The sequence below is a fragment of the Mustelus asterias genome, chromosome 3, assembly GCF_964213995.1.
Source record: "Mustelus asterias chromosome 3, sMusAst1.hap1.1, whole genome shotgun sequence".
Classification (NCBI taxonomy): Eukaryota; Metazoa; Chordata; class Chondrichthyes; order Carcharhiniformes; family Triakidae; genus Mustelus; species Mustelus asterias.
The window spans coordinates 41,836,746-41,863,188 of record NC_135803.1 but is presented as its reverse complement, the minus strand read 5'-3'; the positions used below and the strand labels follow the sequence as shown (position 1 = coordinate 41,863,188).

Below are 26,443 nucleotides of genomic sequence, written 5' to 3'. Positions count from 1 at the left end.
CACAGTGGCACAGTGGTTAGCACTGCTGCCTTATAGAGCCAGGGACCTGGGTTTGGCTCCTGGTTAGGGTCACTGTCTATGTGGAGTCTGCATGTTTTCCCCATGTCTGCGTGGGTTTCCTCCGGGTGCTCCGATTCCCTCCTTTAGTCTGAAAGATGTGCTGGTTCAGTGCATTGGCCATACTAAATTCTTCCTCAGTGTAGCCGAACAGGCACTGGAGTGTGGTGACTAGGGGATTTTCATAATAACTTCATTGTAGCGTTAACGTAAGCCTACTTGTGATGCAAATAAATAAACTTTAGACTGCAAGATGTATAGAATGCATTTATGATTATATTCCGATCTATTCTTTTGATTTTAATCTATGGAAAAAATGTTGGCCTGAAGGGCTTATAATATGGTTCAAACAGTAAGCCTTTGCACCAGATGCTTTACAAATTAAATAAATTAATGACATAATCAGCTGTTAATGGCAACAGCAGTTTTTAAATTTATTATAGTGTTGTAGTGTTGTTGGCTGTCTCTTTGTTTGAGGATGATGTCTACTCAGTTTCTCTCATAGATCTCAAGTATGAATGAACAGGTCAATTCCTGACCCACATATTTTTGGATATATGGGGCAGGATGTCCATGAGGTAGTTGGATCCTGCATGTAGGACTTTCTCTCTTTCTTTCCTTCTCTGCCACCACATTGCTTCATTATTAAGACGCGGGCAGCATGGTGGCCCAGTGGTTAGCACTGCTGCCTCACAGCGCCAGGGACCACGGGTTCGCTTCCTGATTTGGGTCACTGTCTGTGTGGAGTTTGCACGTTCTCCCTGTGTCTGTGTGGGTTACGTCCGGGTGTTCCAGTTTCCTCCCACAGTCCAAAGATGTGCAGGTTAGGTGGATTGGCCATGTTAAATTGTCCTTAGTGTCGGGGGGGATTAGCTAGGGTAAATGCATGGGGTTATGGGGATAGGACCTGGATGGCATTGCGGTCGGTGCAGACTCTATGGGCTGAATGGTCTCCTTCTGCACTGTAGGATTCTATGATTCTACGCTGGGACTCAAAGCCTGCTTTGATGGGCAAGTTGTCACTATTCTGAACAATGTAGCAAGCTTCTCCCAAACATTAATGTCAATGCTGTTGCACTTCAAGAAGGATTTCAGAGAGTCTTTGGAAAGGTTTATTTGTACTTCCCTGGAATGTTAGCCATTTGACAGTTCAGAAAACAGGACCACATGGGGAAGATGGTTTTCAATCATCTGGGCAGAGTGTCCAGTCCATCAAAGTTGACTTTGCAAGAGTTTTGCCTGAATGCTTGTGGAGCCGTCATCAAGATTAATTGTTCAACTGGTCTCCCGTTGAATCCAGAGGATGTGATGGAGGCATTGCTGATGGAATTTCTCTAGTACTCTTATGTACCAGTGATACTCAGTTTATGGTCTCACCGCAGCACAGTAGTGTAGTAATGAACTGTGCTGTAACCAAGACTTACAGGGTTGCAAGTCTTTGTTGTCAAACACTTATTCCCATGATTTGTAGAAGGCTGATCTGGAGTTGCATCTCCTTGTCAATGGTGGCCATTTGAGATAGGTGGCTGCCAATATGTGGCAAGTGCTCAACATATTCCAGGGTCTTTCCTTCAACTTGTATGGGAGGTGGGACATTTAGCTGACCAGGTGTACGTTGATATTAGAGTTTTGTTTTGGCAACAAGCCCAGTTTCTTGAATGCAGGATTAAAGGGACTGAGAGTATCTTACAAATCTGGTGCAAAGTGGAAAATGACACTACAATCCTCTGCAAACTATAGATCATATAAATCTGTGATGGTCAGTATAGTGTTGGCAAGGAGGCCACTAACACTGGAGGGCAGTTGACTTTTGATGAGCTAAACAGGCTCTGTCATACAGGTTGTAAATAGATTGAGGGCTTTATCACACAGCCTTACTTGATCCCGGTCTGACATTGAAGGTGTTCTATTTTTAAGATTTCCCACTCAAGGCAATTGCAATCATATCATCATGAAACAATTGCAGGATTGTGATGAAGTTTCAAAATCTTTGGAACACAATCCACAGAGCCTCATGATCTGAATGCAATGATTTGGTCAAATCAATGAATGAAGAGTCCTTGACATTTTTCTTGGATTTATCTGGCGACAAAGACCATGTTGGGGGTTCTTCCAGAAGATCTAAAGCCACACTGTGTCCGTAGCTACAGGAAGTCGGCATTTCAGGAGAATCCATGTCAGGAATATCCCAGCTAGAGAAATACCTAGATCGCTTTCACAGCATGACTTATCTCAATTCTTAAATATATTTAGAATTGTTTCTTTGCTGATGTCAGAGGAGATTGTTATTTTTCCTCTCAAATCTGTGAGGTGAGTAAAGGTCTGTCAGCTTTGATGTCCTCAGCTGAAATAACATTGGGCTACAGGCTTTGTTGTTTTTCATCCATTTGGTTTCTATTTCCAGCTCTCCCATTAATCATGATTCACCTTTGGGTTCTTCCACAGGATGGTGTGGGATTGTTGTATTACAACACAGAGTTATAGAGAGAGAGAGAGAGGACACATTTTATCTCACTTTCTCATCAGAGTTGCACTCAGAAAGGAGCAAAAGAGGCAGCATGAAATAGAGCTTCCCGGATGGGGTAATGTCAGATTGCACATGCCTGTTTTTACTGGTCACCATTTAATGGAATAACAAGATGTTTGTCAGGTTTTCTCTTTGCACTCTCTCCGCAGCTGTGTGTGTTATTTTCTTTGGTCCTGGTAATTCTATAACACAGCAGTTCTACACTCTCACTTCCAAATACGTGCGGTTTAAATTGGAACCTTTCTCCGTTAACCAGCTAAATGTCAAACCTGAACAACATATCACATTTCACAATCAAACTTTCAGCAGAGACTCATTCACATTAGCTCAGTCACTACCACTTGAATGATGTGGTACATTACAGCTGCTGTTTTTTTCTGCCATTACTATTGCAATATTAGTTCGTATTGAATCAGAATGTATTATTTGATTCTGTTTGCCATGACCGTGACCTAACTAAATGTTAGACTTTTATTTTGCGACATGATGTAAATTTCTTCAGATGATTATAATTACAGGTTATTCACCAGATACAAGGACAGACAGACAAATACATAAATGAAACAGTGTAAAAGCAAGTCCATTCAAATTTTAACATAAGCTATACGTGTTTGTTCTGTTTTTAGTTTTCCTTTTCTTATTAATGTTGACTCACTAAACAGAGAACACAATCTAAATATATTATTGGTTGTTTGATAGAAATTGAACATAGAGGTTTTATTTTGAACAGGCTTGCGTCATATTAAGATAGCAAACACATTCATTTTTCCACCTTATTAAGAGTAAACATTATTTTTGTTTGCATATGTTATCACTGAGCAGACCTCGATAAAGCCACAGCTAGGGTTAAAGCATTTGTGTCACTCACTGTCACTGAGCTAAAACTGTGGTAACAAATTTTGAACACTCATTCAGTAGCCGAGAAGAATTTACTCAAAATGAATTACACTGCTGTTGCCCCTTTAGAAAAAAATAGTGCACCCATGAGTCATCTGCCCATTGGTGCAGTAACTATTGTAAGTAGCTACCTGAAAAATACAGTTTAGCCGACACTCTTCAGCAGCAAACCAGGTTATAATTAGGCAAGAGTGCTCTACTTCATTTTAGAATTACTCAACCTCCAACATACCCAACATCTGCCCTCCCATTTGAAGAGAAACCAATTATCACTGGGCAATTTTCATCCTACTACTACCCTTGTTTGCACTTGTAAATGAGTCGGCAGTGGAATTAAAATTGGGGGATAAATTTGCTGTCATACTGTTGAAGGTTCACCTATTGTCACTTTTGGACAGACTTCAACTTAATTGTTCAGCGGTCCTGCCAGGGTTAGGCAAGGCTGTAATTTAATGATTTAAATGCAATATTTGTGATAGCATTTAGACTCCCAATGCCATTTTCATGTCAATCAGTGCTGCCAATGCCACTTGCTCAATCTGTCCACAAAGCATGGACATTGAAGGTTGGGAGGAGGACTGTACTATTTAAAATTATTCATAGCTGCTGTCAGGGAAAATTGGAATCAAGTCTAGTACTTATTTTTCTCTTCAGTTTCTTGAGAGTTTTGACTTGTTCCATAAATTCATCTTCCTTGCAGCTATGGGTGTGTATGGAATTTCCCTCCATTAATATCTGTTGCTTAGCTTAAACACCAATACTTTCAACAATCCCCTTCTGGTGAACACCCAGGATGAGCACCTGTCTTGTTAAATAGTCTACCTTCCCAAAGATTGAGCTGTCTGTAAGTCGTATTAGAAGCTCTGGGAATTTGCCTGTTCTATAGAATGGGGCTCGAGCTTCAAAATTCATTTGAACCATAGATCCCCACAGCGTAGAAAGAGGCCATTTAGCCCATCAAATCTGCACTGACTCTTCGAAAGAGCATCCCACCCAGGCCCTCCCCTCCACCCTATCCCGTAACCCTGCGCATTTAGAATGGCGAATCCACTTAACCCATACATCTTTGGACACTAAGGAGCAACTTAGCATGGCCATTCCATCTAACCTGCACATCTTTGGACAATGGGAGGAAACAGGAGCACCCGGAGGAAATCCATGCAATGTGAAAACTCCACAGTCACTCAAGGTCGGAATTGAACCCAGGTCGCTGGCACATTAGGCAGCAGTGCTAATCACTGTGCCACCCCAATTGTTATTGGACAGTTGGAAAGGACACCCCACTTGATCAACATTCCACATCAAAATCAACCCCAATGTCTGGTGTTAGATTATGAGGCAGCTCAATTTCAGACAATAGCCAGGAACAGTGTGCTCTGAAAACGTTTGACTTTGGTCTGACACAAGGACAGGTGCAGTAATTGTTGACTGCAGAACACTTCTACCATTCTACAGCTGTAACATTATAAATATGATATGAGTTTTTATGAGATCTTTAATCATTGTGATTCAGAAAAATTCCACAATTTAGTAATCTGTTTTCATAGAGATTATGGCCCAGATCCTTCAGTCTCTGAATCGTTCGAGGTCAGGCACGCCCCTCAGGTGCACTGCAGGATCCTTTGGAAGCCCCAAAGCACTGACTTCATAGGAATTTCCTGTGAAGTTTAAACTTCTGATTGACAATTCCCCTGCTCCACAGGACCCTACAAAAAAGTCTCAAACTCTGAGTTAGGGTTCGAGACTTTGGATGGTTCTATTTACTTAACTGAATTGTTATTCAGGAAATGTTAGAGAGAAAAATCCTTGTCTAATTGCTGGGTAAACTATACGACTCCCACCCAATTTCCCCCTGCTACTTCCCAAGCTTTCCTGTGTTGAGTGAGGTCTGCAAGATCTTCCATCAGATTTGTCTGAAAAATCAGAGGAAAGCAAGTGTTTTAATGTTTTTATTAGTTTATTTATTAGTGTCACAAGTAGGCTTACGTTAACACTGCAATGAAGTGACTGTGAAAATCCCTTAGTCGACACACTCTGGCACCTGATTGGGTACACTGAGGGAGAATTTAGCATGGCCAAAGCACCTAACCAGCACATCTTTCGGACTGTGGGGGGAAACAGGAGCACCCAAAGGAAACCCACGCAGACACGGGGAGAGCGTGCAGACTCTGCACAGACAGTGACCCAAGCTAGGAATCGAACCCAGGTCTCTGGTGCTGTGGGGCATCAGTGCTAACCATTGTGTCACCCTGCCACCCCAAAGTGGGTAGCTTTGTGTCCGATCAGAACTCAAAACACAGGGGTTCAACCCTGATTGGATTATTTGAGCCTATATTTTTTTTTAAATCTGATTGCAGTGCCCCAGTATAATGTTTTTTCCAAAATATACACCTTAACAGGGGCTGAGCAGCTCAGTTGGCTAGCCTGAGGTTCAGAATAACACCAACAGTGTGGGTTGGACTCCCAATCTGGTCCATTCCTGCCCCTCAGAGTGGAAGGCAATGGAAAAGCACTACTGACAAGAACTGCCATGAAAACAGCTCAAGATGAAGCATCAGCAGACAATTAGCAAAGGACCTGCATTCAAACAAAGCACGCAAAAATGAACAGTTTAATATTGTGATTGTTGGATTGTCCCTCATGTTAGAAACATCAAACGTACTTAATCCCTGTGACATTTTTTGCTCTCAAAAAAGATGTCGGGACAATGTGGCACATCATGATGTTTATTATTATTTATGTTGTCATGCTCCTGTCCCTTCGTGGAAAATGAACTATTACAGAATTACATTCAAAATCTCTCAGTTCTGGTTTCAATCCCCAAACTCTCAACAAACCTAGTGATTCCCTGTCTCCAATCCATTGTTTTCTCACTGGTCCCTGTTGTACACCAGAGCTTTTAATCAACACGGGAGAGCTTAAGCATAAAGTTTACTTTCCACATGAGCAATGATTTGTTGCATAGAAGCACCTGTGCGCCCTTTCACGTTGCTATGGCTTCGGCCGTCAGGACCAGCCAGAGAACCTGTGAAGGATGGGGCTTTAAGTCATAATGAAACTTCAGTTTTATGGCAGCGAACAGGTTCGTCAGGAACATATTGCATCAAATAATCAGAAAACAAATCAACCTTGCTTGAAAAATATCACCCAGTTGGGGAAAAGATTCTGAGAAATTGCCAATGAGTACTGCCTATTACATGACTTGAGTCCCTGAAGCACAGAGATTGCAAAACTCTTGAGTTTTTAAACGAGTCTATTCTAATTGATTTCAGGAACTTTCCTTATAGGTCCCTTCGACGCAATGTGATTTCCTCCTCTTCTGTGAGATGTACCAGTGGTGGTTCAGCGCCTACAATGTTTTTGTGGTCCAGGCAACAACACAGAGGGCAACAAGGGAGGTAAGATCTAATTACTGTGTTTTCTCCTTTCTGTAACATATGTAGTAAATGTGTGCGTGACACAACAGAAATTTAGGGGAATGGGAACTCTACAAATATCAAACTTTTCAAATATTTATGTCTGTGGTGAAGTTATATCAGTTTAGTGATACCTTTACCACTAAATATTATTTTCACTTGCGGCAGATTTCATAAATTGTGTCTTTCTATCTGAAAGCTTTTGTCACACACCTTCGAACAGGTCAAGAAGTATGCAGGTCTAAGATAAGCCAGTATTGTTTAAAGCTGCAGGGGCTAATATTTGTAAACTTTGGGCAGAAGTTTTGACCTAAGGTGGACAAATGGTTAGCACTGCTGCCTCACAGCGCCAGGGACACGGGTTCAATTCCGGCCTCTGGTGACTGTCTGCAAGGATTTCCTTCGGGTGCTCCAGTTTCCTCCCACACTCCAAAGAATTGCATGTTAGGTTGATTGACCATGCTAAATTGCCCCTTAGTAACATGTGGATTAGCAGGGTAAATACAATGGGTTACAGGGATAGGGCCTGGGTAGGATTGTTGTTGGCATAGGCCAATGGCCTCTTTCTGCACTATAAAGATTCAACGTGGACAAAATTGGATATGGGTACAGTATGCTGGCTTCCATTGATTTTTATGAAGACCTTGGGAACTGGATGCCGGAAAGCCATCCAAATGCTGTGGCTCAGTACTTAATTATGAAATTGAGGCAATTAATAGCCACTTAAAGGACTAAAAGTGATCTTTGATTGCAGGCACTGGGACAATGTACGGTCGAGTAGGATGCAGCAGCCCAGCAAGACTCACTGAGACAGGTCCATTGTACATAATTTGAAAGGAGAATGATGCAGAGAGATAACTACTCGGCAGTGAGTGTACAAAGGCAGCATAGAGGAAACTGTAGGCACCAGAGAACTTGGAGTTGGGAGGAGTGACCCTACAGGAGCATAGTGTTGGGGGGGGGGGGGGGGAGGGGGGGGTGGACGGGAGGATCCAGGCAACTGGATCATTGCTTTTAGAGGCTAAATATGGAGCTGTGGCTGAGCTGACTAGATTTAGGTTGAACAGCAACAAGAAATAATTGCTCTCACAGAAAGTGCTTGTGGGTGGCACTGAGGCACACAGAGGTGATGAATGAGAGGCTGAGAGGGAAAAAGGGGACACCCTCTAGATAAGTATATCAACAACAAAGATTAGCTTTCTAAATCTAACAGAGTATCAATGTTACCAAAGGAAAAACCTATCAAGGCAGATGGTGTTAGAATTGGGTTCACTGGTGGAGGGCCATATTTGCACATCCTGCCAGTAGCTGTCAAAGTGACCATGGCACTTAATCTCTTTGCTTCTGGATCTTTCTAAGGGACAGTGGCTGACCTCACTGGTATCTCTCAGGCAGTTGTAAATCACAGCATACAAGAGATAATGGATTCCCTGTTGGACAGGGTATCGGATTACTTTGAGTTTTCCACCAATGGGACTACAAAGACATGGGGATTTTCACAATTTTTGGACTCTTCAGGTGCTGGGGGTTATTGACTGCACCCACATGACCATCAAGGCACTGGCAACACAACCAGGGCATTCATTGCTAGAGATTCCACTCTCAAAGTTGAACTGATATGTGACAACCAAAAGTGTTTCCACCAGATCTATACACTGTATTTGAGCGGCTGCTACAACTCCTTCACTCTTAGGCAATTACAGGAGTAGCAGCTGTTCATGCCACTTGAGAGACTACCTGGTTGACTGAGAGGAGATAAGGGCTATCCATTGAAGAAATTGCTGCTCACATCCATATGCAGCTCTTTGACAGAGACACAGAGATGCTAGAACTGCTGTCCCCTCAGTAGAAGGGCAACATTTGAGTAGGCATGGACCTTCCACAATGCACTTTCAAGGCTGTTTCAGACTGTAGTGGTATGGAGGGATTCAGTTCAGGCCTCAAGACATCAGCGAAGATGGACGGGATGTCCAAGAACGTTTCTCCAGAGGGCTTCTTACCCTGGAGGATGAGCAGCTCATGACCTCATCTTTCTGTGGTGGATGATGAAAATCTACCATAAAGATGAATCACGGATGCTTCACTGGTCCTCATATTAACTAAAAGTCCAATCTTGAACAAACTCATATGCATCTATATCCCACCTCACAATTTGTCTGCCTTTAACCCATCATTCAAGAGACTTGCACAAAATTTAAAGTTTAAAGTAAATATTCTGTGGCCCGACCTCTCCTGTTCTCTGGGGAAGAGAATTCAACAGTCTAACAACTTTCTGAGAGAAAATATTTCTCTACATAAATCATAGAATCCCTACAGTGCAGAAGGAGGCCATTCGGCCCATCAAGTCTGCATCGACCACAATCCCATCCAGGCCCTATTCCCGTAACCCCATATATTTACCCTTCTAATTCCCTGAAACTAGGGTCAATTTAGCATAGCCAAGCAACCTAACCCACACATCTTTGGACTGTGGGAGGAAACCGGAGCACCCGGAGGAAACCCATGCAGATACGTGGCGAATGGGCAAATTCCACATAGAAAGTGACCCAAGGCCGGAATTGAACCCAGAACCCTGGCGCTGTGAGGCTAACCACTGTGCCACCATGTCATCTTCAACTCTGTCTTAAATGGGATTTCCCCTATTTTTATGTGTCTCCTGGTTCCTCCCACAAGAAGAAATAGCCTTTCAGCATCCATCCTGTGAGCACATCTCAAAATCTTATGTTTCAATTTCTCTTTCCTCTAAATTCCGATGGATACAGGCCCAACCTTTCCTTCTCAGACAACCCCTTCATCCCTGGAGTCAGTCATGTGAACATTCCTTGCACTTTTCCAATGCAATTATATCCTTTCTTAAATAAGGAGATCAAAACTGTGCACAGTACCCCAGATTTAGTCACACTAGTGTCATGCACAATTGTAGCAAAACTCTTACTTTTGTATCCAACTCGCCTTGCAATAAACAACAGTTGCCACCTTAAACACTTGTACCTGCATAATAACTTTTATGATCCAGGACACCCATTTCCTTCTGTACCGCCAAGTTCTGCAATCTCTGCATTAAAATAATATGTTGCTTTTCAATTCTTCCTGCCAAAGTGACAAGTTCACATTTTCTACAATATATTCCATCTGCCAATTTTTTGCCCACTAACTTAACTTATCCATATCCATCTGAAGACTCCTTAGACCTTCTTCACAATTTACTCTCTAAACTATCTTTGTGTCATCAGTAAGTTTAGAGTAAAAGTTTAAGCAGGCTTACATTAACACTGCAATGAAGTTACTGTGAAAAGCCCCTAGTCGCCACACTCCGGCACCTGTTTGGGTCAATACGCCCAAGCAGCATGTCTTTCGGACTGTGGGCGGAAACCAGAGCACCTAGAGGAAACCCAGAAAGAACATGCAGACTCTACACAGACAGTGACCCAAGCTGGGAATTGAACCTGGGTCCCTGGCACTGTGAGGCAGCAGTGCTAACCACTGTGCCACTGTGCGTCCCTTCCTCCAAGTCATTGATATAGATTGTAAATAGTTGAGGCCCCTGCACTGATCCCTGTAGCACCCCACTCATTACATCTTGAAAATGAGCCATTTTTATCCCACCCGTTTCCTGTTAGCTAACTAACCTTCTATCCATGATAATTTGATACTCTCTAAACCATCAGCTCTTATTTGGAGTAGTAACGTTTGATGTGGCACCTTGTCAAATGCCTTCCAGAAATCCAAGTACACTGCACTATGAGTTCCCCTTTATCCATGTTGCATTACTTCTGCAAAGAATTCTAATAAATTAGTCAGACATGATTTCCCTTTCACAATGTAATGTTTACTCCACCTGATTGCGTTATGATGTTCTAAGTGCCCTGCTATAACCTCCTTAATAATCCATTCCAACGTTTTCCTTTGACAGACGTTAGGCTAACTGGCCTGTAATTTCCTGATTTCAGCCTCCCTACTTTCTTGCATGGAGGATATATTTGCCGTTTTCCTATCTGATGGGACCTTTCCAGAATCAAGAGAATTTTGGAAAGTTAAAACCAATGCATCTACTACGTCAGCAGCCACTTTTAAGGCCCTAGGATTAAAACAATCAGGACCAGGGGACATGTCAGTCTTTACTTCTAATAATTTTTTCAGCAACGTTTCCCTGGCGATTGTATTATTTTAGGTTTCTCTCTCCCTTTCACCTCTCGATTTACTATTATTTCTGGGATGTTCTTTGCGTCTTCTGCAGTAAAGACAGACATAAAGGGCTAATTTTTACATTCTGCAAATAGGACTGCTCTCGTCCGGGGTGGCGAACTTGACTTCATCACACTGGTCAGCAATGGTAGGGTGGGTGGATGGATTCCAAAATTGAAAGTCCTCACATTCATTTTGAAATTACTAATTGCTGATTGCTTAAGCTTATTAGCAGTCCAATTGACTGCAATAATATGTCCCCCCATGCCATAATACATTGCCTGCACATGAAACACATCATGTAGGAACATTGTTTTTTCATTGTTGTTGGAAAGGGTGGATATGAAGGCTGGAGGTGGATCTAAGCCTGACTTTAGCAGGAGGCCATTTCAAAGGCAAACCTTTAGAATGTATGAATTCCTGGATGGTATCAGAGGTATTGATGATAAACTGTTCAGCACTGTAATCTAACATAACATGCTGCTGAGTACAATATGGGCATAGTTTATTCTCTTGGAGATATCTTCTCCAGTGAGAAGAAGGAGAAGGAAGAGGCCAGCTGAACAGGGGCAGGAACCACAAGAAGTGGTTGAAGGCGGCCAGCCTGCTGAGGAGCAAGGGTCTTCAGAGGGCAGACAGCAGCAGGGAAAGAACCACAGGTGGAGGCTGCACCCTGCCAATCGTGTGTACCGGGTCAGAATGACATACCTGCTGGATGACTGGATACTTCACCTTTTACAAGCCACTGTTACAGCTTGTGTGGCATGCTAGCCCCAGACATTGCATCCAACTGTTGTGGGGGGGGGGGGTTGGCACCCAATGAGTGTGGCATTGAAAGGTACAACGGTATTAAATGTTTTTCACATGAGGGTCATTTCCCAAAGTGGACAAATTCACATTTCCCACAATATACCCCATCTGCCAATTTTTTGCCCACTGACTCAGCTTATCCATATCCCTTTGAAGACTCCTTAGGCGTCCTTTACAACTAACTCTTTAAACTATCTTTGTGTCATCAGCAAATTTAGCAAACATAGAGGTAAAGTTTATTTATTAATCAACAGTCGGCTTACATTAACACTGCAATGAAGTTACTGTAAACATCCCATGAAAATCCCCTAGCTGCCACACTCCAGCGCCTGTTTGGGGACAAACCTGAGTGTAACCCAGCCTGCTGCTGCACACCATCACAGTATCCGCTCTCTTCTTGTTCCCGTGCTCTCGCAGCCCTGGCAGCAACACGCCCCTTTCATCCCTTCCCCCTTTACCACTGCCCTACCCCCTTCACCGTCCTTCCTTCCCCCGCCCTCACAGCTCACACACACCCACATGGCGGGCTGACCCTTAATTCTCTCCTTGATGATCGGTGACCACCCCAGCCATTGGCCCACTCTTTGGAGATGGGACGGTGTCTGGCATCGGCGTGACCCTAGCTGACATCGGGTCTATGTCCAGGTTCTGCCCTTTATGTAAAGAATTCTCAAATCATGAGGAGGACACGACAAGGAGAAGTAAATAAGTTTAATTTGATAAATTGCACCATAAGCCTCTGAAATCCAGAACTCTGAAATCCGGAGACACCAGTTGTCCGGGATGTTCTTGGGGCGTGCGTGTAATTCCGTACCTGGTTGGTGGTGGCGCTGTGACGGGGTTATGCCCTTGGTGGTGGCTGGCGGTTATGTCTCTGCAGACAACAATAATGATCTTTGTCAACAAAGTGGAGATAAAAGAGGATGCCGTCTAATACGTACGTTTCCAGGGAGCTTTTGAGGGCGGACACATCAAATAGTTTTTAATTGATAGATGGAACGATTGCGGCGTGTTCTGACTGGAATGTATGAAACTCAAAATTTTAAATTGGGACCTGATTGCCTCAACTAATTCGGAAAGACAAAAAATAAACTGTGGGCTAGAAATTGTGGCCAGGAAAAGTAATTTTGCGGGTGGAAAGGGGGTGGGGGGAGAGGGAAATCCACTGGGCGTCAAACTTGTTGTTTAACTGGCTGTTGAGTGCAAGTTTCTGACTTCACATGGTCTGACTGGAGTTTGGGTGCAGTTATTGAACCAAATTTCAGTGAGCTTGTGAGTGAAAAGAGATGTGCAGGTTTAAGTTTGCCCCTGAGTTTAAAGAGTTCTGAAGTTTCACCCTCAGCCTTTCTCCCCAGATTATTTGATTACCTGGGATACTCCATGCAGAGGGATCCAATGGCCTGCAATGCAGGTGCTTCCTCCTGTTTTCAGTTTGTTAACAGTTTTCAGGTGATTCCCAAACACTCAACCAGCAGCTCTTGTACGTGAAGAAATGTGCATGCATAATGTGTTCGGAGGATTTGTTGTTTGAGTTGTCAGTGTGACAAGAGGTTCATTTATCATTTTTTGCAGGGGTTGTCAGCTTGAAAATGTGCCCTGCTGTCGTATTGCTACACGTGTAAGAGCCCTATCATTGTGTGTGTTTATTTTCACACCTATCTGAATAGCAGATGAAGCGGTGGCGTGCCATCGGACCTGAAAAATGGCATCTCTGACACTGCAGCATCCCCTTAGTGCTAAACAGAAGTTAACCTGGGTTATGTGCTTTAAACGATATTATTGTTTTAACCACACCAAGAAACAAAAGTATCATCACTGAACCAAGCTCCCATTGATGCTTTGTTTTGATAAACAGCTGTAGGAGAAAAATGACATTCCTGACAGTTGTGAGTTCCCACAGAACTTGCTGTGTGAGATGAAAATCTCAGCAATTAAAACAAAAATGCAGTTAGCAAATTGTAAGTGAGAACAACGATAGAGTTAATTTGTCGTGATCTCCCCCGCAATAGTTTCCACCAGTCACAACCAAGTTATAAATTTATAGTATTGTAATGCTGTACCAAGTGCACCAGTACTAACGCTGCATTAATTTTCTCATTGGTAGTAACATGAAAAGATAGCTTTTGGTTTTGTAAAATCATTTATTTCCCTCTCCTGCAAGAGTTGCCCTCAATGAAGTGCCGCTGAACTTACCACAGAGTGTGCTGACTGCCATTGAGGCAGCTGGCGATTTTCATATTTTCTATGCTAGTGGGGGTGAATTCGCTTGGTTATCTCATGTACTGCCGCTGTAACCTCGGCAAAACGTTTAGTGAAACAGGGTGTCTGTGACAGGAGAAGAGCGAAGGAAATTTACCGCCCTCTTTTAGAACAGACAGAAAGCAGTTAGATTTACTTCAGTCTGTATCTTGACAAAACAAATACCCCAGTTGCACAATTTGATCCACTGAAGGAAAGTAACCTACAAAGGAAACCAGAAAGGGTGGTCATTGTTTACATTTCAAGCACCACACGCTGAGATTTTTAAAAACTGGTTTTAAGTACCCTTCAAGGCCATTAATATGTCAGCAATGTTTCCAAAGTAACCAAAAGACACAAAAGCAGTGACTTGCAGTGCTTTGTTTAGCAAATTGTTGTTTTAATAAAAGAAAGAGCTGCAGTGCGGCACACTGTGAGTCAAAAGAGCGAACTTCAAAGGGAGCAGAAGAAGGTGTGATAGAAACATAGAAAATAGGAGCAGGAGGAGGCCATTCAACCCCTCGAGCCTGCTCCACCATTCATTATGATCATAGCTGATCATCCAACTCAATAGCCTGATCCCGCTTTTTCCCCCAAATCCTTTTGATCCCCTTCACCCCAAGTGCTATATCTAACTGGTTCTTGAAAACATACAATATTTTGGCCTCAACTACTTTCTGTAGTAGCAAATTCCACAGGCTGATCATTCTCTGGGTGAAAAAATTTCTTCTAATCTCTGTCCTAAACAGTCTACCCTGTGTCCTCAGACTGTGACCCCTGGTTCTGGACACCCCCACCATCAGGAACATCCTTCTTCCATCTACCGTGTTTAGTTCTGTTAGAATTTTATAGGTTTCTAGGAGATCCCCTCATTCTTCTCAACGCCAGCAAATATAACCCAAACCGACTCAATTTCTCCTCATACATCAGTCCTGCCATCCCAGGAATCAGTCTGGTAAACCTTCTCTGCACTCCCTCCAGAGCAAGAATATCTTTCCTTAGATAAGGAGACCAAAACTGCACGCAATACCCCAAGTGTGGCCTCACCAGGGCTCTATATAATTGCAGCAAGACATCCCTGCTCCTACATTCAAATCCTCTTGCTATGAAGGCCAACATACCATTTGTCTTTTGAACTGTCTGCTGCACCAGCATGCTTGCCTTCAGTGACTGGTGTATGAGGACACCCAGGTCTCATCGCACATTTCCCTCTCCTAATTTATGGCCATTCAGGTAGTAATCTGTCTTCATGTTTTGGTTACCAAAGTGAATAACCTCACATTTATCCAAATTATGCAGCATTTGCGATGCATTTATCCACTCGCTTAGCTTGTCCAAATCACACTGAAGGATCTCTGCATCCTACTCACAGCTCACCCTCCCACCTGCATCTGCAAATTTGGAAATATTACATTTAGTTCTCCCATCTAAATTATTAATATATATAGTGAATAGCTGGAGTCCCAGCACTGATCCCTGCGTTACCCCACGAGTCACTGCCTGCCATTTGGAAAAAGACCCGTTTATTCTTGCTGTTTCTTGTCTGCCAGCTAATTTTCTATCCATCTCAATACACTACCCCCAACCCCATGTACTTTAATTTTACACACTATCCTCTTATGTGGGACTTTGTCAAAAGCCTTCTGAAAGTCCAAATAAATTACATCCACTGACTCCCTCTCATCAACCCTACTAGTATATCCTCAAAGAATTCCAATAGGCTTGTCAAGCATGATTTCTCTTTCATAAATCCATGCTGACTCTGTCTGATCCTGCCACTGTTTTCCAAGTGTTTTGCTATAAAATCTTTGATAATGGTTTCTAGAATTTTCCCCATTTCTCATGTCAGGCTTACTGGTCTATACTTCCCTGTTTTCTTTATACCCCCCTTATTAAATAGTGGGGTTACGTTAGCTACCCTCCAACCTGTAGGAATTGTTCCAGAGTCTCTAGAATGAAGACAAACAAAGAACAAAGAAAATTGCAGCACAGGAACTTTCGATAAGGAGAACCTTCAGCCTTCCAAGCCTGCACCGACCATGCTGCCCGACTGAACTAAAACCTTCTACCCTTCCGGGGACCATATCCTTCCATTCCCATCCTATTCATGTATTTGTCCAGATGCCCCTTAAAAGTCACTATCGTATCTGCTTCCACTTCCTCCCCCGGCAGCAAGTTCCCCAGGCACCAACCACCCTCTGTGTAAAAAACTTGCCTCGTACATCTTCTTTAAACCTTGCCCCTCGCACCTTAAATCTATGCCCCATAGTAATTGACTCTTTCACCCTGGGAAAAAGCTTCTGACTATCCACTCTGTCCATGCCCCTCATAATCTTGTAAACGTCTATCAGGTCGCCCCTCAACCTCTGTGGTTCCAGTGAGAACAAACAAAGTTTCTCCAACCTCTTCTCATAGCTAATGCCCTCCATACCAGGCAACATCCTGGTAAATCTTTTCTGTATCCTCTCCAAAGCCTCCACATCTTTCTGGTAGTATGGTGTCCAGAATTGTACACTATATTCCAAGTGCGGCCTAACTAAGATTCAATGCCCTGGTCAATGAAGGCAAGCATGCCGTATGCCTTCTTGACTCCCTCCTCCACCTCGTTGCCACTTTCAGTGACCTGTGTACCTGTACACCCAGATCCCCCTGCCTATCAATACTCTTAAGGGTTCTGCGATTTACTGTATATTTCCTATCTGTATTAGACCTTCCAAAATGCATTACCTCACATTTGTCCAGATTAAACTCCATCTGCCATCTCTCCGCCCAAATCTCCAACCGATCTATCTCCTGATGTATCCTCTGATGGTCCTCATCGCTATCTGCAAATCCACCAACCTTTGTGTCATCCACAAACTTACTAATCAAACCAGTTACATTTTCCTCCAAATCATTTATATATATTACAAACAGCAAACGTCCCAGCACTGATCCCTGAGGAACGCTACTTGTCACAGCCCTCCATTCAGAAACTCACCCTTCCACTGCTACCCTCTGTCTTCTATGGCCGAGCCAGTTCTGTATCCACCTTGCCAGCTCACCTCTGATCCCACGCGACTTCACCTTCTGCATCAGTCTGCCATGAGGGGCCTTGTCAAAGGCCTTATTGAGTCCATGTAGACAACATCCACTGCCCTACCCTCATCAATTATCTTTGTCACTTTCTCGAAAAACTCGATCAAGTTAGTGAGACACGACCTCCCCTTCACAAAACCATGTCGCCTCTCGCTAATACATCCACTTATTTCCAAGTGGGAGTAAGTCCTGTCTTGAAGAATCCTCTCCAATAATTTCCCTACACTGACGTAAGGCTCACCGGCCTGTAATTACCTGGATTATTCTTAAACAAAGGAACAACATTGGCTATTCTCCAATCCTCTGGAACCTCCCTTGTAGCTAGTGAGGCTACAAAGATTTCTCTCAAGGCCCCAGCAATTTCCTCCCTTGCCTCTCTCAGTATTCTGGGGTATATCCCAACAGGCCCTGGGGACTTGTCTAAATGTTTCTCAGGAACCCCAATACCTCCTCCTTTTTGATCTCAACATGACTCAAACTATCTACACACCCTTTCCCAGACTCATCATCCCCCCAAGTCCTTCTCTTTGGTGAATACTGACACAAAGTACTCATTTAATACCTCACCCATTTCCTCTGGCTCCATGCATGTCCCTCCCCTGTCCTTGAGTGGCCAACCCTCTCCCTGGCTACCTTCTTGCTCTTTATATATGTATAAAAAACCTTGGGATTTTCCTTAATCCTGCTGGCCAATGACTTTTTGTGACCCCTTTTAGCCCTCCTTACTTCTTGCTTAAGTTTCTTTCTACTTTCCTTGTATTCCACACTTGCTTCATGTATTCCCAGCCTCCTAGCCTTGACAAATGCTTCCTTTTTCTCTTTGACTAGGCTCACAATATCGCTCGTTATCCAAGGTTCCCTAAACGTATCCTTCATCCTTACAGGAATGTGCCAGTTCTGAATCCCTATCAACTTACACTTGAAAGCTTCTCACATGCCAAATGTTAATTTGTCCCCAAACATCTGCCTCCAATCGACATTCTTCAGTTCCTGTCTAATATTGTTGTAATTAGCCTTCCCCCAATTTAGCACCTTAACTTGTGGACTACACTTAACTTTATCCATCAGTACCTTAAAGTTTACTGAATTGTGGTCACTGTTCCCGAACTGCTCCCTGACTGAAACATCCACCACCTGGCCGGGCTCATTCCCCAATACCAGGTCCAGTATGGTCCCTTCCCTAGTTGGAGTATCTACACACTGTTTAAAGAAGCCCTCCTGGATGCTCCTTACAAACTCTGTTAGTTACAAACTCCACGCCCCTCGCACTAAGTGAGTCCCAATCAATATAGGGGAAGTTAAAATCTCCCACTTCAACAACCCTGTTACTTTTGCACCTTGCCAAAATCTGCCTACATATCTGTTCCTCTGAGATCTCCCGCTAGCTGTTGGGTGGCCTATAGTAAACCCCCAACATTGTGACTACACCCTTCCTTTTCCTGAGCTCTACCCATATTGCCTCACTGTATGAGCCCTCCGAGGTGTCCTCCTGCAGTACAGCTGTGATATTCTCCTTAACCAGTAGTGCAACTCCCCCACCCCTTTTACATCCCCCTCTATCGCGCCTGAACCATCTGTATCCTGGAATGTTAAACTACCAATCCTGTCCTTCCCTTAACCAAGTCTCTGTAATAGCAACAACATCATAGTTTCAAGTACCAATCCAAGCTCTAAGTTCATCTGCCTTAACTCTTACACTTCTCGCATTGAAACAAATGCACTTCAGTACACCATGCCCTCTTTAATTAGCAACCACACCCTGCCTGCTCTTTCTCTGAGTTTTACTGGCCCTACTCTCTGGTTCTCCTTCAGTTAATCCACCTTTGCTTTGGTTCCCACCCCCCTCCCAAACTAGTTTAAATCCTCCCGTGTGATACTAGCAAACCTCCCGGCCAGAATATTTATGCCCTTCCAGTTTAGATGCAACCCATTGTTCTTGTACAGGTCCCCACCTGCCCTGGAAGACACCCCAATGGTCCAGATATCTGAAACCCTCCGTCCTACACCAGCTGTTTAGCCACGTGTTGAGCTGCACTATCCTCCTATTCCTAGCCTCACTAGCACGTGGCACAGGGAGTAATTCTGAGATTACTACCCTAGAGATCCTGCTTTTTAACTTTCAACCTAACTCCCTAAACTGCTGCTGCAGGACCTCATCACTCTTCCTACCTATGTCGTTAGTACCAATATGTACCACGACCTCTGGCTGTTCACCCTCTCCCTTCAGAATGCTTTCTGCCTGTTCAGAGACATCCTGGACCCTGGCACCAGGGAGGCAACATCCCATCCTGGAGTCTCTTTCACATCCACAGAAGTACCTATCTGCACCCCTAACTATAGAATCCCCTATAACGATTGCTCTAGTGTTCTTTGTCCCTCCCAGCTTAACAAAAAAGCCAGCCGTGGTGCCACTGCTTTGGCTGTTGCTGCTGTTATCCCCTGATAGGCCATCCCTCCCCAACAGTATCCAAAATGGTATACTTTTTAGAGAGGGGGATGACCACAGGGGATTCCTGCACTGACTGCCTACCCCTTCCAACGGTCACCCTAATCTTGGAAGATGACCACCAATGGATCCGCTATTTCTTGGGCCACTTTCTTAAGTACTCTGGGATGTAGATTATCAGGCCTGGGGATTTATCGGCCATCAGTCTAACAGTTTCCCCAACATCATTTCTCTACTAATATTGATCTCTGTTCCTCCCTCTCACTAAAGTGTGTGTTCCCCAACATTTCTGTGTATGTATTCAGTTGGTCAGCCATTTCTTTGTTCCCCATTATAAATTCACCTGTTTCTGACTATATTTGTTTTCACCAATCTTTTTCTCCTCATATACTTATAGAAACTTTTACAGTCAGTTTTTATGCTCTCGTACTCTGTTTTCCCCTTCTTAATCAGTTCCTTCATCCTCCTTTGCTAACTTCTAAACTACTACCAATCCTCAAGTCTGTTGTTTTTCTTAGCCAATTTGTTTGCCTCTCCCTTGGATCTAATACTATCTCTAATTTCCCTTGTAAGCCATCGTAAGGCCACCTTTCCAGCTTAGCTTTTGCACCTGAGAGAAATAAACAATTGTTGCAGTTCACCCATGCATTCCTTGAATGTTTGTGATTGTCTATGCACTGTCATCCCTTTAAGTAGCATTTCCCAATCTGGCATTGCCAACTCATGCCTCGTATCATCATAGTTTTCTTTATTAAGATTCAGGACCCTAGTCTCATCTTGATGAAATATTCTATCACGTTATGGTCGCTGATCCATTGCACAACTAGATCACCAATTACTCCTTTCTCATTACACAATACCCAGCCTAGAATGGTCTGCTGTTAGTTGGATCCTCAATGTATTGGTCCAGGAAACCATCCTGTATACACTCCAGGTATTCCTCCTCTACAGTATTGTGACCAATTTGATTTGCCTAATCTATATGCAGATTAAAATCACCCATAATTACAGATGTTCCTTTATTGAGTGCATCTCTAATTTCCTCTGTAATGTCATTCCCACATCACCACTACAGTTTGGGGGTCTATATATAACACCTACTAATGTTTTTTGCCCCATGTGTTTGAGCAGTACCCATATAGATTCCACATTCTCAGAGTTAATATCCTTCCACAGTATGGTGTTAATTTCCTCTTTAACCAGCAATACAATTCCATAGCCTTTACCTTTTTGTCTGTGCTTCCTAAATACTGAATACCCCTGGATGTTTAGTTCCCATCCCGAGTCACCCTGCAGCCATGTCTCCGTAATCCCGACTGTCATACCTGTTTACATCGACTTGCACGATTAATTCATCCACTTTATTGCGAATGCTCCGCGTGGTAAAGCACAAAGCTTTTAGGCTAGTCTTTTTAACATTACTGGTCCTGTTCTTCCCACTATTTTTCATTGAGGTTCCTGTTTGAATCTTGCCCTTGGTTTCTCTGCCAATCACCTTTCTTATTCCAATTTTTGGCTTCGGTTTTTGTCCTTTATTTCCCCCTCCTCTGACTACTTGCATAAGTTCCCATTCCCCTGTCATTTTAGTTTAAACCCTCCCCAACCACTCTAGCAAATACTCCCCCTAGGACATCAGTCCCGGTCCTGCCCAGGTGTAACCCGTCTAGTTTGTTCTGGTCCCATCTCCCCCAGAACTGGTCCCAATGCCCCAGGAACCTGAAGCCCTCCCCCTCAGGCCATCTCTTCAGTCACATATACATCTGGTATATCCTGCTATTTCTACTCTGACTAGCACGTGGCGCTATTAGTAATCCTGAAATCACTAGTTTTGAGGTCCAACTTCTCAACTTTCTTCCTAACCCCCTACATTCTGCCTTTTTACATATGTCGTTTGTAGAAATGTATACCACGACCATTGGCTTTTCACCCTCCCCCTCCAGAATATCCTGTAACCGCTCTGAGACATCCTTGTCCCCAGCACCAGGGAGGCAATGTACCATCCTGGAGTCTCATTTGTGGCCACAAAAATGCCTGTCTATTCTCCTTACAATTGAATCCCCAAGAACAATTGCATTCCTACACTTTTCACTCCTCCCCTCTGCAGCAGAACCAACAGAGGTGCAACAAATTTGGCTATTGCTGCTTTCCCTGAGAGATCATTCAACAAAGTGGTATATCTGTTTTTCAGGAGAATGGCCACAGGGGATTCCTGCACTGCCTGCCACGCCCATTTGCACTGACCGGTGGTCACCCATTCCCTTCTTGTCGGAAATCTTAGCCTTCAGTGTGACCAGCTCTCTATACATGCTATCCATGATAATCTCCACCTTGCAGATGCTCCACAGTGTTCCCAGCTGCTGCTCCAGCTCTGAAAGCCAGGCTTCCCAGGCCTGGAATGCATTGCCAGAGGAGGTAGTGGAAGCAGGCACATTAGCAACATTTAAGAGGCATCTGGATGAGTACATGAAAAGGGAGGGAATAGAGAGAGGGATAGAGGGATATGGGCTGAGTAAGGCAGAAGGGTTTTAGTTTAATTTAGGGCATCATGATCGGCACAGGCTTGGAGGGCCTGTTCCTGTGCTGTACTTTTCTTTGTTCTTAGTTCCTTTGTTCTGCCACAAGCTGCAGCTGGAGACACTTCCTGCACTCAACCTGGCTCTGGGCATTGGAAATGTTCCCAGCTTCCCACATGGAGCATGAGGAGCACACCACGGCGTGGAGCTCTCCTGCCATGACTAACCTGTTTAAATTAAACTTTTGGAAGATATTTAATATCAGATATTATCCAATTCTCCAGAGCCCTTCTTTCCTGCTCCTTGTTAGTACTGATTATAACCCTTATAAACTATGAACCACAAAAAAGACCTCTGAAACTCAAAAGTATTAAATACTTACCCAACCTTATCATAGAAACCCTACAGCACAGAAAGAGGCCATTCGGCCCATCGAGTCTGCACCGACCACAATCCCACCCAGGCCCTACCCCCATATCCCTATATATTTACCCACTAATCCCTCTAACCTACGCATCTCAGGACATTAAGGGCAATTTTAGCATGGCCAATCAACCTAACCCACACATCTTTGGACTGTGGGAGGAAACCGGAGCACCCAGAGGAAACCCACGCAGACACGAGGAGAATGTGCAAACTCCACACAGACAGTGACCCGAGCTGGGAATCGAACCCAGGTCCCTGGAGCTGTGAAGCAGCAGTGCTAACCACTGTGCTACCGTGCCGCCCACTACTTACCAATCAGCTCTCTTCCTTGTGTCCTCTACTACTGCAGCAGGGCAGGACCATTCTCTGAAGACTTAAAAGTTAGAAGATGAGGAGAAAAAGCATAAACCCCTCTCTTTCCCCTCTGCAGCAAAATCCCACTCAGCTCCAAGTTTCTGATCCTCACACTCCCTCTAGCTGTGTCTCACTCCGGATGGTTGTTCTCTCCTCCACTGTCCATGTGCAAAGCTCACTGTGAGTGCATGCTCAAGCCCCTTTCTTACAAAGAGCTGAAGTGACTCACACACCAGTTCAACTTCAAATGTATTCACACCTATTGAGGCCCTAATCAGGCTTCAGGTGAACTTGCAAAGAAAGCGAAATATTTACCAGTTCAATTCAATTCAATACCCACTCAGCTCCAAATTCCTGATGCCTACATTCACTCTGCTTGTGTCGCACTCCAGATGGATGTTCTCTCCCACTGTTAGTGCGCAAAGCTCACTTGTGATCTCAGTTTCACATGTTTAACACTCAGCATTGTATTCCAATGTTGCTGGTTTAATTCTCTGACTATTTGTAATAGAAGGAACATGTTGTACAATACATTATATTTTAAGTGTAATATTATTTTTATGTACTTCATTCTGCCCCTTAGTTAAAGGTGTATAAATATACGGTTTAACAAGGTAAAATGTTTTGTCCTCATGAACGGTCCAACTGATCCCTGACTAGACTGCATCATCCCCCCCCTTAAAATAATCAGCTGAAACGGCCCTGCAATTCTTTTCTGCCAGAATAAATTTGGGACAAAATGTATACTTGGTGGATGAAATGTAATGTCTACACATGTAAAAAGCTGCATTTATTAAAGAAAATGAGTGACTCAAATATTCCATAAATGGAGATGAAATTGATAAGGATGAAACTGAAAGAGAGTTTAGGGTCTCGACTGAGAGCTAAGCACATCCAAATAATGCAGAGCCGCAACCAACATTGCTGAAAGGATGTTGAACTACACGGGGGAAATATAAATCAGAGGAAGTGCAGTTGAAACTATATATGGTCAGATCTCACCTTGAATATTGTGTCCATTTCCGGTCAGCATGAAACATGGGAGACATTCAAATGTTGGACTCAGTGCATACAAGTTCATTGTAGTCTATTCCCAATATCAGGCATCTGATATATAGGGAAATGTTGGATAGACAATTTGGTCTTTTCAGTTTGTAAAGGAGAAATGTTGTTTTCATATGGCTAATGAAGAGTTTAATGTCACGGTTAATAATCCATTCAACAGCTTCAGCTAATGCTGTGTGAATGATTGCATGAGAAATGGATCTCTTGGGGCAGGAGTTCAATATTTGGGCTATGGTCTGACCTGGATGGCTACAGTCACAAATTGTGCTGTTCCTCATGTTCCAATTATGTGAACAAGTGGTCACATCTTCTATGGCCTGTCCTCAAGCAGTTGAGAATTGTCCAGATTTTCTGTGCAAGGTTCCAATCTGAGACTTCTCCACTCGTGTCACTAATCTGGTTGCGGTTGGTGATCTTTATAGTCAACCAGGAGGTGTGGCATCGAGAAATGGGATGGTCATCAGTTTGTGGCGTGTGGAATATCTAGGGACTACAGGATTTCAGACTGTGCATGTTTTTTAAAAAATCCTTTATCAGTGTGAGTGCTTCATAAACTGTCAGCTAGTGGTGTTCTTTTGAGGAGATTGTTTTCCCTGCGGATATCAGGAGTTTCAGTATGTGTCAGTGCAGGAAGTTACTCAAGCTGTATCAGTCTTGATGTTCCAGAAGTTAAACTCATAGTTTCCCGGAGGTGGATTCGTTCTGCATTTGTGTGGTGGCCGCTGAGCCAGGTTGAGTAGCAGTACTGTGCAGACCGGGGTGAGTGAAGCAGTGCAGAGAGTGTTGATTTTGCTGCCCCAGGTGGTACCTGCCAGTTTTCGTGTAAGATTCACTTTTGTCTTGAACTTGGCTACGGTGTTCTGCAGGTATTGCTGGTAGGGTAGTGTACGGTCAGAAGTGATGCCAAGGTATTTTGGAGTGATCAGCCACAGCGCTGGGCGTGAAGCTTTCCCCTGGCCTTCAAGTTGTTCAGGTGGCAGATTGAAACAACAGTCTTGGCAGTGTTTGATTAAAGTCTCCATTTTCTGAAGTAGGTTTCCAGAGAGTGTACATCTTCAGTGAGTATCTTCTCACTGTCCTGGAGTTCTTTAACCTGGAAAACTAGAGTCAAATCATCAGCATATGCAAAAAGCTGTGACATTGTGGGAAGGAAGTCACTAGTATACATGTTGAAAAGCTGGGGAGAGAATTGAGAGATAATCAAAGAACAAAGAACAGTACAGCACAGGAAACAGGCCCTTCGGCCCTCCAAGCCTGTGCCGCTCCTTGGTCCAACTAGACCAATCGTTTGTATCCCTCCATTCCCAGGCTGCTCATGTGACTATCCAGGTAAGTCTTAAACTATGTCAGCGTGCCTGCCTCCACCACCCTACTTGGCAGCGCATTCCAGGCCCCCACCACCCTCTGTGTAAAAAACGTCCCTCTGATGTCTGAGTTATACTTCACCCCTCTCAGCTTGAGCCCGTGACCCCTCGTGATCGTCACCTCCGACCTGGGAAAAAGCTTCCCACTGTTCACCCTATCTATACCCTTCATAATCTTGTATACCTCTATTAGATCTCCCCTCATTCTCCGTCTCTCCAAGGAGAACAACCCCAGTCTACCCAATCTCTCCTCATAGCTAAGACCCTCCATACCAGGCAACATCCTGGTAAACCTTCTCTGCACTCTCTCCAATGCCTCCACGTCCTTCTGGTAGTGCGGCGACCAGAACTGGACGCGGTACTCCAAATGTGGCCTAACCAGCGTTCTATACAGCTGCATCATCAGACTCCAGCTTTTATACTCTATACCCCGTCCTATAAAGGCAAGCATACCATATGCCTTCTTCACCACCTTCTCCACCTGTGTTGCCACCTTCAAGGATTTGTGGACTTGCACACCTAGGTCCCTCTGTGTTTCTATACTCCTGATGACTCTGCCATTTATTGTATAACTCCTCCCTACATTATTTCTTCCAAAATGCATCACTTCGCATTTATCCGGATTAAATTCCATCTGCCACCTCTCCGCCCAATTTTCCAGCCTATCTATATCCTGCTGTATTGCCCGACAATGCTCTTCGCTATCCGCAATTCCAGCCATCTTCGTGTCATCCGCAAACTTGCTGATTACACCAGTTACACCTTCTTCCAAATCATTTATATATATCACAAATAGCAGAGGTCCTAGTACAGAGCCCTGCGGAACACCACTGGTCACAGACCTCCAGCCGGAAAAAGACCCTTCGACCACTACCCTCTGTCTCCTATGGCCAAGCCAGTTCTCCACCCATCTAGCCACTTCTCCTTGTATCCCATGAGCCTTAACCTTCTTAACCAACCTGCCATGTGGGACTTTGTCAAGTATCTTATACAAGTATATTAAATTGATAAAGTTATACAAAACATTAACTCAGAATATTATTTTACATGCACCACATGGGAGTAGA

The 26,443-nt window shown here is 43.8% G+C and overlaps 1 protein-coding gene across 4 annotated transcripts in view; it reads left to right on the top strand.

Annotated features, from left to right (window-relative positions):
- Window positions 1-26,443, top strand: part of s100p (S100 calcium binding protein P) — a 45,144-nt gene that overhangs the window by 11,187 nt on the left and 7,514 nt on the right. For 2 of the 4 annotated variants that reach the window (XM_078202228.1, XM_078202214.1), the window contains exon 2: window positions 6,769-6,879. In XM_078202228.1, the coding sequence (XP_078058354.1) occupies window positions 6,769-6,879 (111 nt within the window). Of the gene's footprint in view, window positions 1-6,753; window positions 6,880-26,443 lie in introns of all 4 variants that reach the window. The other 2 variants (XM_078202222.1, XM_078202205.1) reach the window with 1 other exon arrangement.